The sequence below is a fragment of the Sturnus vulgaris genome, chromosome 10, assembly GCF_052056855.1.
Source record: "Sturnus vulgaris isolate bStuVul1 chromosome 10, bStuVul1.hap1, whole genome shotgun sequence".
Classification (NCBI taxonomy): Eukaryota; Metazoa; Chordata; class Aves; order Passeriformes; family Sturnidae; genus Sturnus; species Sturnus vulgaris.
The window spans coordinates 12,981,073-12,997,021 of NC_142252.1; the positions used below are offsets into that span (position 1 = coordinate 12,981,073).

The 15,949-nt window shown below is 34.8% G+C and overlaps 1 protein-coding gene across 29 annotated transcripts in view; it reads right to left on the minus strand.

Moving 5' to 3' along the window:
- Positions 1–15,949, minus strand: part of DLG1 (discs large MAGUK scaffold protein 1) — a 143,813-nt gene that overhangs the window by 5,783 nt on the left and 122,081 nt on the right. For 7 of the 29 annotated variants that reach the window (XM_088170839.1, XM_088170835.1, XM_088170850.1 and 4 more), the window contains 8 exons: positions 14,963–15,139; positions 14,106–14,175; positions 9,792–9,891; positions 7,503–7,544; positions 5,915–5,950; positions 4,315–4,365; positions 2,196–2,297; positions 1,780–1,952 (listed from right to left, as the gene is read on the minus strand). In XM_088170839.1, the coding sequence (XP_088026965.1) occupies positions 1,780–1,952; positions 2,196–2,297; positions 4,315–4,365; positions 5,915–5,950; positions 7,503–7,544; positions 9,792–9,891; positions 14,106–14,175; positions 14,963–15,139 (751 nt within the window). Of the gene's footprint in view, positions 1–1,779; positions 1,953–2,195; positions 2,298–4,314; positions 4,366–5,914; positions 5,951–7,502; positions 7,545–9,114; positions 9,149–9,791; positions 9,892–14,105; positions 14,176–14,962; positions 15,140–15,949 lie in introns of all 29 variants that reach the window. The other 22 variants (XM_088170845.1, XM_088170838.1, XM_088170852.1 and 19 more) reach the window with 8 other exon arrangements.

The window sequence follows — 15,949 nt, forward strand, 5'->3', positions numbered from 1 at the left end:
ACATCAGAAAACATCTTTAGCTGTGTCCATTGTGGGTAAGGAAATGAGAGAGACAGGGATCAGTTGGAAGCATGGGCAAATGAACACAACTGAAGGCTATTTTAAGAATATTGTTTCTGGTTCTTTAGGGGTAATAGCAGTTACTTCTCTTCTGTCTTCTCCTAAACTGATTGTAGAAAACTTGGAAATCACCTTTTGTATTCCAGCAATAAAACCCACTGAAAATACTCATCTTTTCAGCAAGATGGAGAAGAATACAAGGATGGGAGTAATTCCAGATCAACCAGTTTGCAGCCCTGTCAGTGCAGTCATGAAATAAAGTTCTGAAAGACAGGCCATTGTTTCCCAGAAAAATAATGAAAGCTGTAACTGAGAAATTGCTGCATCTACCCAAAGTCCCACGGTGCCTGTGCAAGAGATTTAACTGCATGGAGACATCTGGTAATACTTTGCTCTTCATATCCATTTATGAAGATTCATAGCAATTTTGTACCTTACTAATCCCAACAGATAAACAAAACAACAGATCCAGTTTCAGGTCCAGGACAAAACTGAAGGATTGTATTGTGCTACCAAGTAAAGCAACTGCCAACACATTTATAATGTTTAAGCTGTTCAATAATTTCATCATTTAACCACGTATGATAGTTTCACAGCTTTGTTCAGCCTCCCAAACAATGTACTGTTCATTTACTTGAACAATTCTGTAATTAATATTCTTTTCTTTCCTTTTCTCTTTATATCCCATGAGACCAGGTTCCATTCCATATGGTGACAAAGACAGAAGAAGAAAACCTCACTTGACCCACAGAATCTCACTGTATTTGCTCTGGTTTTGCTTCTAGTAAATTCAGTTGCCAGAAATAGTGATACTCACCCATTTGGTCAAAATGGTACACAGAGTTCTCCAGAGGACTAAACTACAGCCCTGTGGCACATGGGTCACTGCCCACACTTACCCTCTTCATGTCCAGACTGACAGTGCCCTCACTTGGAGTTCCCACCTAAAAAATAGCTGGCCTTTCTCTCAGAGAGATCAGATAACATTGGCTGCTGTAAATGCACTGGATTTGTAAGCACCAGAACAGCACTCATCAACTCAACACGGAACATTTACAAAAAATTTTCACCAAAAGATTTTCTTTAAGACAAGCACCTTACTCTCAGAAATACACTTTCTTTTTCCCACTTTTTTTTTCAGACAGATCAAGTCAACTTAATAAGACTTCAGAAATAATTATAATTTGTAAGAAATAGTTAATTGAAATTGCTTTGGGATAGAAACAGTAAGGTTAATCTTCAGAATATATGGGTAGTTATGGGAAAAAATACTTTTAAAGTTTAATTCTTTACATTTACTCTCTTTTGTTAGCTAAAACCATAAGGAGCACAAAGAAAAACATTTTTGCAAGTGTTCTGCACAGGTCTATGTCAAAAGGATCATCATGTTAATTAACTCCACCAGCACTACTCTTAATTAGTTAATGAACTGTGTATGTGAACAAGGGTAATTAGCCTATAATTCCAATTATTTCATCTATATTCTCTTTAAATGAGAGGGCAACATTGTGGTTGCTTTTAATAATGATACTTTCATTATTCCAAAGCTTCATTATTTCCCTAAATGCATCTGTGACAATACGCTTTGTTTCTAGTTTTATACAAATTCCTCTAAAAGTCAGAATGTTCCTAATGGCTTCTTGCCATTCTCCCCTTTTTCTCTGTCAGCACAGGTATATAATCACCTCAGTAAATTAAAGGAAGTGGGCATTGATTTACCTTTTCTGCTACTTCTCGCACTGATTGGACACTTGTTCCATAAAGATGATTATTGTACTGGCCAGCTTCAATGAATTTGTGATCCTGAATATCCTTCTCCATTTGCTCTCGAGAAGTGACAAAATGGTAATCACGTCCATCCACCTCATAATCGCGTTTTGGTCTAGTAGTATCTTGAAATATAAACCAGTAGTTTTTAAAGTAAAACAAAAAACAGTGACTTTTTTCTCTACAATATCCAAAAAGTCTTCCATTTATACTGCAATATTGTCACAAAGAGATTGACAATATTAAGATAAGTCTATGAAGTTTAAACAATATATTATCTTTTTTTTTAACCCAACATGCAGAGGATGTCTATAAAAAAATTAAGAGAAATATAATCTAAAATTGCTTCAGTATTTGCTGAGACTTACGTGGAACACATGAACCAAATTTGTCTGGAAATTCTGAGATCAGGTCATCATTTATTCTGTCTTTCATGGGTCCCAAAACAATCACAGGTCGAGTGTAACTGACTAATAAACAAAAGGAATAATGTCAGTTGTATTTCATATGACTGCTAACTTTTAAGAATTCATCAAATGAGCTTTCTCACATAGCAATGATTTTAATACTTAAAAGAATATGTACTTCTAAAGAGAATAAAAACATGTTGAAGAACATCAATCAGTAAATACCACAGTCACAGTAAGATGACAGACCTTCACTCTCAAATCACCATTCTCAGTGATTGAAAATGAGTCTTAAATTATGAAGCCTTTGGGGAAAAAAAACCTTTTCACAAACATCCTAAATTCTAAGGGAAAAAGAGGGGTGGTTTGAAAATTTTTCCAGTTCAAAGGGGCACCTAAGCAGCAGCACAGTTCATAAAATTCTATGTCTGTGTTGGGAGAAGCTCCTTTTCCTCTAAGACCACAATTAAGCACTCACATACAAAACAACTCAAACAGAAATAGTTTCTCTAACTATTAACACCCTTACAAAATTCAGTGTAGTACCTTTTAAAAGCAGTTTAATTATTTATAATAGAGGAATTTTGGTTGAAAATTAAGTTTAAGCAGATTGTGTCTAATCACACTGTAAGAACCATTAAGACAATAATGCCTAAGTATCCTGCCATGATCATGCAATTTCAGCAGTACAAATTTTAATTTTAGGTTCAATCTGTCTGCACAAATAAGTAACAATTAATTAAAAGTCTGGCCTATTAAATATATTTGAATTTGACTCAGAGCTGTTTCCTTTCTACTGTATTACTATATTCGTAAGAGAAATGTCTAGAATTCAGTATCTATTAACTCATTAATTAAATAACAAATATCTTTGCTGTTTCTCCCTTTGTGAGCTCCTCTGGTGAGGGGGCACAGCACAGACCAGCAGCTGCTCCTGTGAGGGTGACAAAACTCCAGTTCCCTACTTTAGGCATAACTTACTTTACATCAAAGCTGGCTACTAATTCCCAGTTTCTAGTAGGGTCTTAAGCATTTCTCATCCATAATTTTATTTGGCATCTTACAGTATTTCAAATTATATGATATAAATAATACAGTCTCTATTAGCATCATATAACAATTTTTACTGCTTCTGGAAGATAAACTGGGGCCTTTGTGCCATGATTATCAAGTCAGAGTGGAAAGTCTATACAGGTGAATGTGCCACAGTGCTATTAAAAACAACTTGGCCACTCACTGCAAAGAAGCCAGACATGAAATCTTGGTACCCAAAATTCCTGTTAGTATGTGATGTATGTTTACTTTGACTGCCACATTATTTGATAGGTAAGAGACAAAGTATTCTTATTCTAAGAAAGGACATTCCTTCATCAGAATAATTTACGAGTATATGAACTATGTATCAAATAATGTAAATCAACTGGTAGCACCTGTGCTAGTGATTTGGAACACTGAAAATTCTGTGTCTATATTTACACAGTGAATTACAATCAAGACCAAGGTGAAAAGACACAAAACCATTCCACTGAAAATCAGTAAAAAATCAATTCTTTAAATACAAGTGTGAGAAAATATTTTCTCCTATTGATTTTAATTTTCATTTAATTTTACTTTTTTTCCGGAAAAAATCCCTTGGCAATTACTAACCAAATTAGCCATAAAAGAAAACCGTACAGAAATGGGAGACTGTTTAGAAACATTTCAATTGAAGTTGGTAAATAGACAAATTATCTATTCATATACTTTCTGCTATGACAGAAGCAGTGAGAATGCTAAAGCAATATGAAACAGAAGAAAACAATAATTTATGGGGTTCTCACTGACAAAACTGTTAAGCATACTGTATTTTCTTTCCACAATATAAACCACACAAGAAATTATTGAAGTAGCACATTGGATTCTGCACTAAATAATTTAGATATTTTATTTAATAATTTAAGCCTTTATGATTTATTCATTTGAATAACAGTTAGTTAGAAGTGAAAAAGGGTGAAGAAGTTTATCCTGATGCTTAGTACACAAGGGCATGCGAAGCAATCTAACAATTCAGATTATTTTATACTGAGTGAGATCTACAAACCTTCCTGTTGATTGACTGGTTCATATGACAACACATATTCCTCCTGGCCACCTAAAATGCAAATGCAAAGACATATCAATGTATTTTTTTCCTACAGCAACATATTTCAACTGAGTCATTCCATGGACTATGATGATACAGACACTGCTCAGCAATATGCATTACAATGATACTGATGAGGGACATCTTTCAAGAGCAATGAATTATAAAACTCACAAAGCTAAGCCAAACACCGAGCTTTAAAGCATAAGACACATACAATAGAAATAAGTTCCTGGTGTAGGCTGGCATGTCAAGCTGACATCAAGCACAAGAAGAATTTTCAGGCATTGCTGAGGTGCTGTTCCCCACGTATCCTGGATGCAATGCATGCATGCTGTCATTCACTGCTAGAGCAATGCCACCTGCATCAGGAATGCTCTCCATTCTCTAAAGCCAGCACTTACAATAACATTTTCTATATTTATACATGGCTGGCAACCATTTATGTCAAGGTGTATAGAAATTCCATTAACTTTATTGTGAATTGGCATTTAAACATCTTCAGCCACTCTAATTCTACCAAAAAAGCTATGATTGTATATACTAAACAACTACTATTTTATCAATTAATTTTTAAAGACAAAATTGAAAGCAAAGAATGCTTTGGATTGTTCTCAGCTCCAGGAAGCACATTAGCAGTGAATGAAACTAAAATAACTGAATCTTAAATTTTGACAGCTGTAGGCTTTTTAAATGTTAGTGAAAGCATTTGAAATATACCTCAGTTGCTGTCTCTCTAAAAGATTACTTCTAGTCTAACATGATAACTCTGAGTAAAATTTCTTTCAATGAAATAACTAAAAATTAACTGTGACAGCAGAGAATTTATAATTCTGAAGACACAAGCTCAAATTAAAAATGACATTGCTTTGAACTGAAGAAAATACAGTCCTCCAATATTTCACTTGTCTAATTTTGGAATACTGATGTTCATAAGCCATACTTAAAACAGGCAAAGTAACATACCGAGGCTATACCACAGTTTATGTAGAAACAGAAGGCAAATGAAGGCTTTAATAAATGCATATAGTGCTTCTATCTATTCACTATTTCAAGGCAAATGCCACTGATATTTTAAATCTAAATGTTACCATTTCATTAACAGAAATATTTCTCTTATTTTGCAGTAAATTTGCATTCAAACTGTCCTGAAGCAATATATGAAGGAAGACTTTAATTTCCTAAATTGTTGCAAGTGAGGAATACCTTAAGACAGACACAAAACCATGCAACCTGTACATTTTAATATCTCAAAGTTACTCATGCAAATGGATTTTAGAAGGACAGTATATACTTTCAGAACCCTTTTTAGACTAGGGAGAGGAATAGGGAATCACCAACTACCAACTCATCTATGAAAGATCCAGCTCACACAGAATTAGATACTTCTTTGGAGAAGTCATATTGCTATAAGGCCAAAGACTATGAACTAGTTATTTAGTTATTCAAACTACTAAAGAGATAAGAATATGTAAAAAGAATCCCCTGATTGAGGGCAAAAGTATATAGTGTCACTGTTTTTCAATACTTTGGAAAATTTAGTATTAACAGAATGAACCTTTTGAACAACCGTACTCATCTGTAATCAAGATAACTTTCATATTAGACAGCAGTAAGAAGAAATTAAAATAATATTTTAATAAAAAGTGCTCGGAATTACACATTAAGATAAACAAATCCATGACATTCATTAAAAAAATCATGACTTCTCAAGTAACAATAAAGTAAAAAACTAACTGGTAGTACCAATAATGAGCTTTAAATGTAAACAAAGTAAGCTCTCAGAAAAACCTTGGAAGTGAGCGAAGAGAGGGAAGCAGCAAATTTATGAAGAAACAGACATAGTCAGAGAGTTTTCATGGTGTATCATTAAAAATTATTAAAATTTCTGTTTGTCAAAGGCAATTTCCATATGTTCTCAATTCTGTGTTATTCTCATGGAACACAGATGCCTCCCTCAATTGGTTTCTTTTCAATTGCAGTCTGCAACACCACCAGCCTTTTTCATACATGTATATACATTCTCTCCTTCAGTGCCATCATCTGGAAGAAAATATGTGGCTCATCACCTCTGTAAAGATCTACAGCCAAACAAATATATCTGTTAATGAACCACCTTCCTTATTATCCTGACATAAATTACTCATTTCTGCAGTGCTCATCACACAGCAGGCAGCCAGGAGCTGAGCAGCAAACCACTGTATGACTTTCACTGTTCCTTCTTTTCATATTTCTCTTCAAATCCTCCACTTTCCTGTGGTCCTGCTCTGGTCTATCGTGGCTTCCAGGTCTAGACTGGAAACTTACTGGGAAGCTGTTCACTGGAACTGAATAGGGGGATTCAAGTTCTGGCTCTGGTTTAAGGCATGTCAAAGCACAGTAGAGCAGCACCATGCAGCCTATTACCCACCATTAGCATGGAGTGCTGCTGCAGCTCAGGTAATAGGAAACACTACTGGAGCTTTTCCTAGTAGTAAAAGCAAACTGAGTGTGGTATTTAGAAGACACTATGTCTTCAGAGAGAGAGAGAGAGAACTAGCATGCTGATTTATCAAACTGACTCCAGCACTGAATGTGTGTCGTATGCTTTGAAGACAGTTCATACTAAGCATCCACACTTGACAAAATAAATGAGCTGAAAGCAAGGGTAAATACATGTTTGCTTATCTGTACTTTCACTTAAGTATATACATATTAAATCTGAGTATCAGTTGTGAAAAACTTTAGATAGTTATGGCATTATTTAACAGATTACACAGTTTGGTTACACTTCCAGTATTAAGGCTCAGCTACATATAATTATATTTGTCAGCATTAAATTTACATTTAAATTTAACAGGTCTAGCTAGCTTGTGTAATTAAAAAAAAAAATAGGAGTAGTTTCAAATTAGGCTGAACTGAAGAAAAATCACAGACAATAAAAATATCCATAAAGGAGGTTTGCAGTGATTCTAGGGAGTTTTTTAAAAACAAAGACATGGAACAATTTGCAGTACTCCATCAAATAAACAAACACAGATTTCATCTGAAGCTGTCTGGGAAGTTTTATTTAACATGTAAATACCCAGAAAAGACAGACAAACAAAACCAAAGAAAGAGCTACAAAACAAAGGTTCTGAATAAACAAAGAACTTAAAAACACTTACGGTAACTACTTTCACTATCGCTGGCATTAGAGGTTACATGCTCTGAAATTGCAACACAATGGGAAAAAAATAAGGAACATACACCAATGGCATGAGTCAAACAGAAAGAAAATCAACAGAAAATAATCCAGATGAAAGACAATACTCATATCAATGTGCTGAAATCAATACATACTGCATATAAAAGTTTTAACGTACTTCTCATAGCTCTCAGGATCAAGCTTAATTTCATATGAAGGGAATTGATGTTAATAAAAAGAAAAACATTAAATAGCACGTAAAATAAGATTACAAAAAGTACACTCATAATTCACATGTAACCCTGCAATTTTTAAATTTTCACTTCAGGATTAATTCTGTTGTGTAAAAATCTTAGGATTATGCATTTCAACTTCTATGCAGGCAATTTATTGATTACATTTAATCTCTTGTAGAGAAAATACTGGACTATATTAGAGGAAATACACTGTACCACGTAACACAACTTGTATTAGGTGTGGTAAGGCAGTTTTTAAAAGTCTGTTCTGCAAAACAGACAAGAAACCAATTGCTTATAGAACAGAATCATCTAGATACTTGTGGACCATATTGCATAGTTCTAACTAGGTATGATCATAAAGCCACAAAAGCCGTTTATGATCTTATATTCTAAACCATAAGGCTGTAATGGTTGCTGAAGTCTTCTGGTCTAGACCAAGAATTCCTTTGAAACTAGTCATTTCAGAACTGAAAAATGAATGTTACAGCTACTAGAATTTCTGCTTCACGATTGAGGACAGATACAGAAGTACACTGGTCCTTAAAAGTAATTTCACAAACACTGTGCCTTACAGTTACACCTTGGGAAGAAATGCTATCCTTAAGGACCCTTAGCCACATCCTTTCAGAGACTCTTTTTTCTATTGCATAAGTGCCTAAGAGCATATGTATTTAATATTTGTGATGAAAGCAAGGTCTTGGCTTTTTTTACTTGTCATTTTAATACATTCAGTGGTGGGGTGTGTACACACAAATCTTCTAAGAGTACGCAGCAACTTTTGAATCTTACTGGATACAAAAAGAAATACAAAATATGCTTCAAATCAGCCCTCTACCTGGTCTAAAAGCATCATAAGTTCAAGTCAGACAGAAAAACTCCCATGGCATATGTTAAGGAAAAGTTTTGTTTGCTTTAAGTAGCTGTAAACATCAGTCGCCTAGAAAGAGGAATGAAAACTTACTAGTTAAAGTAGCACAGCAATGGTTGTACTATTACTGTAAAAAGCCATAAGGTTATTTTTAAATAAATAAAAATATGAGGACAAGATATAAGTAACATTAAACAATAATCACCAAATTAAAAACACAGTACTGTTAAGGACAAACAAGAAAGCACTGGTAAGCTTCTGTAAACAAAACAAAACAAAAAAATCTAACGTGACAGTCACATAAACTTTACATGTTCCTGAAAGCAAAAACCCCAAAAGATTGCAAACTAGGAAAAACTTATGAACCAGTTTTAGTCAACCTCCTTATACCAGTAGAGCACCAATCTCAAAGAGATCTGTCAAAAAAAAAATAGTAATTTTTCAGATGGAGGTTAAAATAACTTGGGAGTATTTTGATCACTTACTCAGGCCTTTTGATCCCATGTCGTCAGGGACCTCCTGCAGAGTAGTCCCCAGAGGGCAAGCAATAAAAAGACAATCACAAAGAAAATAATTGTCAGTAATATATAAAATTGGCGCTACGACGGGAGACAGTTCCTAGAACATCACAGGGAAAAAAAAGTCTACAGAATTTGACTTGACTGGCACATGAAGTGCAATCAGTAATGCAAATGGCAGAGAAGAGAGTTTGTTTTGAACCTGGTCTGAATTAGCAAATTTACGCAACTACGTTTTGAGAATATACTTTTTTTAGTGCTAGCAAGAGCAATGAAAATCAGAGCAACCTCTCTTCATTAGGAAGATCAAATCAGAATGAATTACTTTGAAAAACCAGTGTAAAGGACTGATTTGAGAAGCTGGTAAGCTCCATTATACTTTTATGAATACTATGCCTTCTCCTCCAAGTCAGAAATGGGAAAGCATCACTGACAGCACTGGAAGGCAATTATCTCCTCCAGTTTGTCAACAGTATTGCCAGTTTATTTCAAACTGGGATACTCTTGTGTAAAGTTTTGTTTTGTAGACTGGTTTGCTCCTCAGCCTGTTGCAGCTCGTGGAACTGTCTCCATGGTAACACCCTAGTGCAGTCTAGCAGGCCCTTCTACTGCGCTTCGCTCTCCATCCAATGCCACATACTTACGGTCAATATCACTGGTTTCCTGCTCACTCTGGTCCTTGTTCTTGTAGAAGGGAAATTTTCGGGAAAAGAGGTTCTTTTTACGCTTGTCATTGAATGACTGCTGAAGAAGAGAAGGAGGGGCAAAACAAAGGATGTCTAATGTCTGTGTGAACAAAGGCCCAGACCAGCAGCTTTGTGGAAGCTGACTCCTACAACCACATTATGCAGTGCATATCTCAGTTTAACACTCATCTTCTCAGCTCACTAGAAAGAGAGACTGGGATCATGACTTTGCTCATATCCTCCATGTTTCACATGCTTAGTATTAAGAAAACTGGTTCATCCTATACAGACCGACCTGTACTTCACAAATTTAGGCTTGCTGTGAGTGTTTAAAAAAGATGGAAAACTAGGCTGCTGTAAGATGGACAAACCATAAACTTGACTCAAAGTCAATTAAACCACTGATATTATCTCATTTAGGGCTTACAGTATTGAAAAAAACAAAAAAAGAACCAAAAAACCAAGCTGAGGCTTTTGCAAAGAGCTGATATTATAACAGAATATCAGAAGTATCATGGACAGTATTACCAACCAACTAAAAAAAAAAAAGCTCCAGAATTTGTGTCAGTGTTTTTTACTATTGCAATTCATTGCAAGTTCACTGAAAGGAATTACTGTTCTATGTAAGTCTGCATCCTAATACAATGATTACCTTTCAAAAGACACAAACTAATTTCATTGGTTTATTGTGGCAATTATGTTTTTCAAGAGTGCACTTATAATTGCCACATGAAAAACCCTCTATATCAAGGATCATGTTCAGCAACTTTTGACATTAATTGCTCGTGTTGCTGAAGAATTTCTGCATCTCAGTTGCAACAAACATTTCTAGAGTTACTTACATAGACATTTACATCCATGTGAATATAAACTATTATTGTGATACTTGTCCAAGTGATGGAGAGCATCAATGCATTTTCATTCCTATATAGGTATCTCTATAGTTAATTAGCACATATTTTAGTAATATCCGCCATATCTTCTGCTGAAGACATCATGTGACTACAGCACCTTTAATTTGATGTTCCAAGTCAATAAAAAACCTTAAAGTATAAATAAATCAGTAATGTTTTAATTGCAATTATGCCCAGAACTAGAGCTAATGCAGCTAACTTAAAGTCAGCAGAAATTCCCTTCCATCTTTAGGCATGAGTGATTCATCTGCCCAGTTTTGGAAACACATAAAATTTGCCATATTTTTGTCACTTGGTTTGCAAAAGAAAAACTACAATAGAAAGGATGGCAAAACAGAAAAACACCCAACTTGGTCTTGAGACCCTGTGTTGCAGGGGACTATTTATTTCTAAGCTCAACAGAGCCTATGTGCAGCAGGAAGTAAGAAAAGCACCACAGAAACATCTTTTAAAAGGTATTGTAAAAAAAAAAACACGTATTCAAGACTCTATTAACAACTGTTCCTAAATTTGGAACATGTTAGCTTTCAAGTAATTGTTTGCCTTTCTTCAGCTAATGTGAGCTCACATTCCTTTATATGCAGTACAGCGGCAAAAAGGCACATTCTCCTTTCTACCAGCATTAAGTATGAAATGAATTACAGTGACAACTAGGGGTCAAACAGGACAAAGCATTTTCAAGTCATGTGCCACGTTTTTTGGTACAATTGAAAACTAGTACTTGACCTTCCTAAAGAGAATGTCTGTAGTTGTGCTTCTTTCCTACAGTGCAACGCCAAAGCTGCACCCTGCTATCCTTCTGGCCATCTGTTTAACACAGACCTGCTTGGCAATAGCAGATACTTAAACATCCAGTGGTATTTGCATTACCAAGTTTGTTTAAAAATTACTTAAAATTACAAGGTGTTAAACAGGCACATGATACCATGGGAGCACAATCAGTGACATTGAGCTCTGGAAATAACAATACTGTGCTAAGGAGGAAATCCATAAAACCTTTAATTGCCTTGTATCTGTGTTCGACTAAAACTGTTGTTCCACTGTAAAAATGGATAAATTATCAACCTGGCACATAGACAAAAGATCAGTTTCAAGCCAATCATATGCCTGCAGGAACCACACTTGGCACAGGCAAGTTTTTATGTTATGGTCCTCCTGACCTTCTTTTACGGAAGTGAAGACACTGCAAATGATTTCTCACAACCAGGAAGGGTAATGTAATCTAGAGAATAAGGACAACACAGAAATATGTCCAAAGGAGATCCTCACTGTATACTGAATAATACTGTAATATAAATTCAAAAGGTAGAATATTCACATCTGTGTTTCATTTAGGCAAGTCCATAAGTTTGGTAAAAGGAGACAAATGTAATAAAGCTAAAATGGTGCAGTTTAGCTGAGGTGGTGAGAATGTGCAATCTTGTACAGTTAAAAGGAGTAGCTGATTTATTGTACTTTATAAAACATAATCAAGTTCATTATAGTTTTGAAAATATTTCATAATAATTATTTTAACTGTCTGTACAGTAAGCCTTTCTGAGCTAATACGAAACTTTATATACTGCATGTAAAATGGTCAGAGTCAGTTCCATTGCCAAAAAAAAGAGAAAATAAAAGTAATATTATACTGATTTTGCATAAAAGATTAGGCAAAGGATTACTTTAAAAGATACCATGATTATAAAAAGCTAGAAGGATTTGCTTATTAGTTGAAAATGCATAGTAATTGCATTAAATTTTTCATAAGCCCACTGGCAATCATTGACAGGCATCATAAGTGGGAATACATTAAATCAGAAGCAGCACAGAAAATGAGATAAATGTGTAAACGAAAGGAACAAACAAGAAAAAATGAAACCATCTTTGCTCCAGACTTTTTTAGGTTTCCTTACAATGAAAGGAACATAGATTTTAATGTTAGACATCACTAGGGTTACTCTTCAAGATCTTAATGTAGAAATTTTCAAAAACTGTATCAAATTGGTATTTCATCCTGTTCATGGAGTATTAGCACACACAGACAGAGGAAGGCACATGGTCCATGAGGACATGTTCAGTGCAGTCAACTTACTGGGAAAAGTATCGTCGTTACAAATAAAGGAGGAACACTTCAAGAAGAAACTCTGATGTTAAAACATTTACAGCTGAAGCAAAAGACTGTGAACAATGTAAGTGTTTGCAAAATGAAATGTTACTAAAGAAAGAGAACTGCAGTTCTGCATCAATGGCAAGCGTAGTTGCTTTTCCACTCAGTATTCCATGCATTGCTTTGGTGCTCTCTCAGTACACAGGGACTGTGCACCAACTCTGCTTTTGTCAAAATGCTATTTCAAACGCATCAGTAATTAACTGCTCATAGTTAATTGGTAGACACACTCTAAAACCATCCAATCATCTTTCAAAGAACATGGTAACATTTCAAAAATTATTTAATGGAATGAAAATAATCTGAACTATTTAAGCCTCTCTTTATATGACTTCTATTGATAACATTTTATTCCAATACCAAACTACAAATGCACCAAAACAGAAAAAAACTACAAGTGATCCAGTGAATCTCCAGGGCAGTACCATAATTGTGAATCAGAAAGTAGTCAGAGGTATTGATTTCCTTTTAAGCAAATACTTATAGGGGAAAAACATGACATTTCATTAGTAACTGAAACCTTTGCCATGTAGCAGATATGAGTTTTAGAGTCTTTATACTTTGCAGTCCTACACTATCAGGATATAATACTGAAGTTTTAATATTTTATATATGTGATTTCCGAAGTTATGTAAACATTGTAACTGAAACAAATTCCTAAAAAGCATTTGTGGGATTTACAATAACGACTAGCCAATGCTACAGCATTAGTGTAATAAAAAATATAATCACTATTTAAGAAATAGCTTCCTCAGAGCTTAAAGCACACTTCAGATTTTTTTAAATGGCAATATATTATTATTTTAGAAGACTCTTAAATCTAAAATGCACGTGCCTAAGTCCTGAAATTACTAGTCACATGCTACTGGTAGAAATGGTAAGTTTGTGGAATTGTTTCTCAAATTTCAGAATCACATATGGTGCAGAGCTGTTAAAAATGGTGCTATTCAATACTTAATAATAATAATAATAAGATATACAGCTCCTACTACATTACAGTACTAAGAAGCATATGTATTTCTATACTAATTCTTTAAACAATTTGCAGTGTTTTAGCAATTAAAGGCTGCTTTGGTGCTCAGAATTATTTCATTTCTATTTGATAGAATTGAGTTATTTCACTCAAATCTTAAAGTGATTCTACACACAACAAACGGCTGAAAAATGTTACTATTCACAATGCCAGGTGTAATTAGCACTTCATTAACTCACCCCTTTATCTCCTCTTGTTTTGGAATTGAATTTCACTGTCTTCAAACGGGCTCGTTCTTTCTTCTCAACTCTACCACAAAAACACACACAAAAATGTCAGAATCAGCAAAACTCCAGAACTTCAAGTTACCACTTGTTCCACCAGAAGCATATTGGAGTATCTTTTGTACTATACATTTTATTTCTTATGACACATTCAGAAAATGGAAGCCTGCTAATGGAAAACTGTTATTTCACAAGTGATGAGCTGTGAGAGTATTGGGAATATTTTGTGGCTATACATGTTCAATAAATCCATAGAGTGCAAAGAGAAAACATAACACAGTAAGTGAACAGCCTCAGTTGTCAGTCAATAGCAGATATTAAGATTCAGAGCACCTAAACTCTTATTTGAGTCTCCAGTATGCCAACAAAAATCTCATCTCCATTGGCTCTGGCTACCAAAGATTTTCCAGTTTTCAAAGTTCTGGGTAGAAAGAATTAATCATAGTGTCGTGACTTGAATAAAATTCATTCATACTTTGCACCTTTTCATATAAAAATGATTGCTAAACTGATATTAAACCCACATGTAATGTTATTAAACCCACAACTTACTTACAGTGAGAACAGAGAGGGTGGATGTTGACCACCTTTATTAACCTCAGCACATAACTCCTAAGGCTAAATAGGGTTTTAATAAACTTCTCACTGAGTAAATGAGAATCCCACTACAGATTACTAAAAAAGAAAAAAAAAATCAAACAAATGGCTAATCTGGTACAGAATTAACAACAAAGAAAAACATATACAGTATATGTATTATCAGATCAGATGTTTCATGGCACACATCTCCAAGTCAATCAAGTATGACATACCTCCGTTTGCTTGGGATGACTCCAATTTCATCACTTTCTCCATCTGGAGTTACCTGCCGTGCCTGCCACCATTCATCATCAGAAGCATTAATGACATGGAGAATATCACCAAATTTGAAGTTCAATCCTTGACTCGGAAGGCCACTATCTTTAGTCTTGTCATAATCAAAAAGAGCTCTACATTGAAAAGAAAAAATTAAACATATAAAAAAGCAAGAAAAAGCCAGGAGAGTATAAATAGCACAAAATATGAAGCAAGTTGCCTGTGCTATTCATAAATGATTGCATCATTCTGACAGGTACTCACAAGAAGGCTGAATAAGCTTTCATACACACACAGAATGTGTAGTACAGTACCCCCACACACTTCTAAGCTTTAATGAATGAGAAAAACTTCATCCAGAGCAAACCTCTAGTGCTTTACGAAAGTTCTACAGAAGATACCTCCTGCAATTCAATAAGTGCTTTGCACAGAGCAAGTTACATGTCAGTCTAGGATAAAAAAGACAAGCAAGTATTTAAAGCATACAGCACTGTCAAAAGTTCTGTAAAGTATGCTGTTTCATATCAAGTTAGAAATTGAAATTATTTAGCAATTTAGTACAGTTTAGTACTGTCTTTAAAATAAAAGTCAGTATCCTGCTCACAGGAAAAAACTCAACTTAGAAATATCTGATCACCACTTTGCTACTGTAGTACCTAGAGGCAGAGAGCCTTATGCACATTCTTTTAGGAAATTCCTGGCCATTTTGAGAGAATCTCATCCTTTTTCCTAAGGTAAGCCTGTTTTCAAATAATAGGCACTCACAATACCTGAACAGCAGCTGCGTGACTACAGTTTTATTAACATTCCCTCTGGCAGCGAGATTGGTTTATGCAACTGACTCCTGTTTCCCTTTTTGCTAAAGAAAGCACAGTTGTCTGGTAAAGGACATGGTCCACAACACTATGGAACTGATCTGGTTTACAGGTCATATCTTTTCTGCC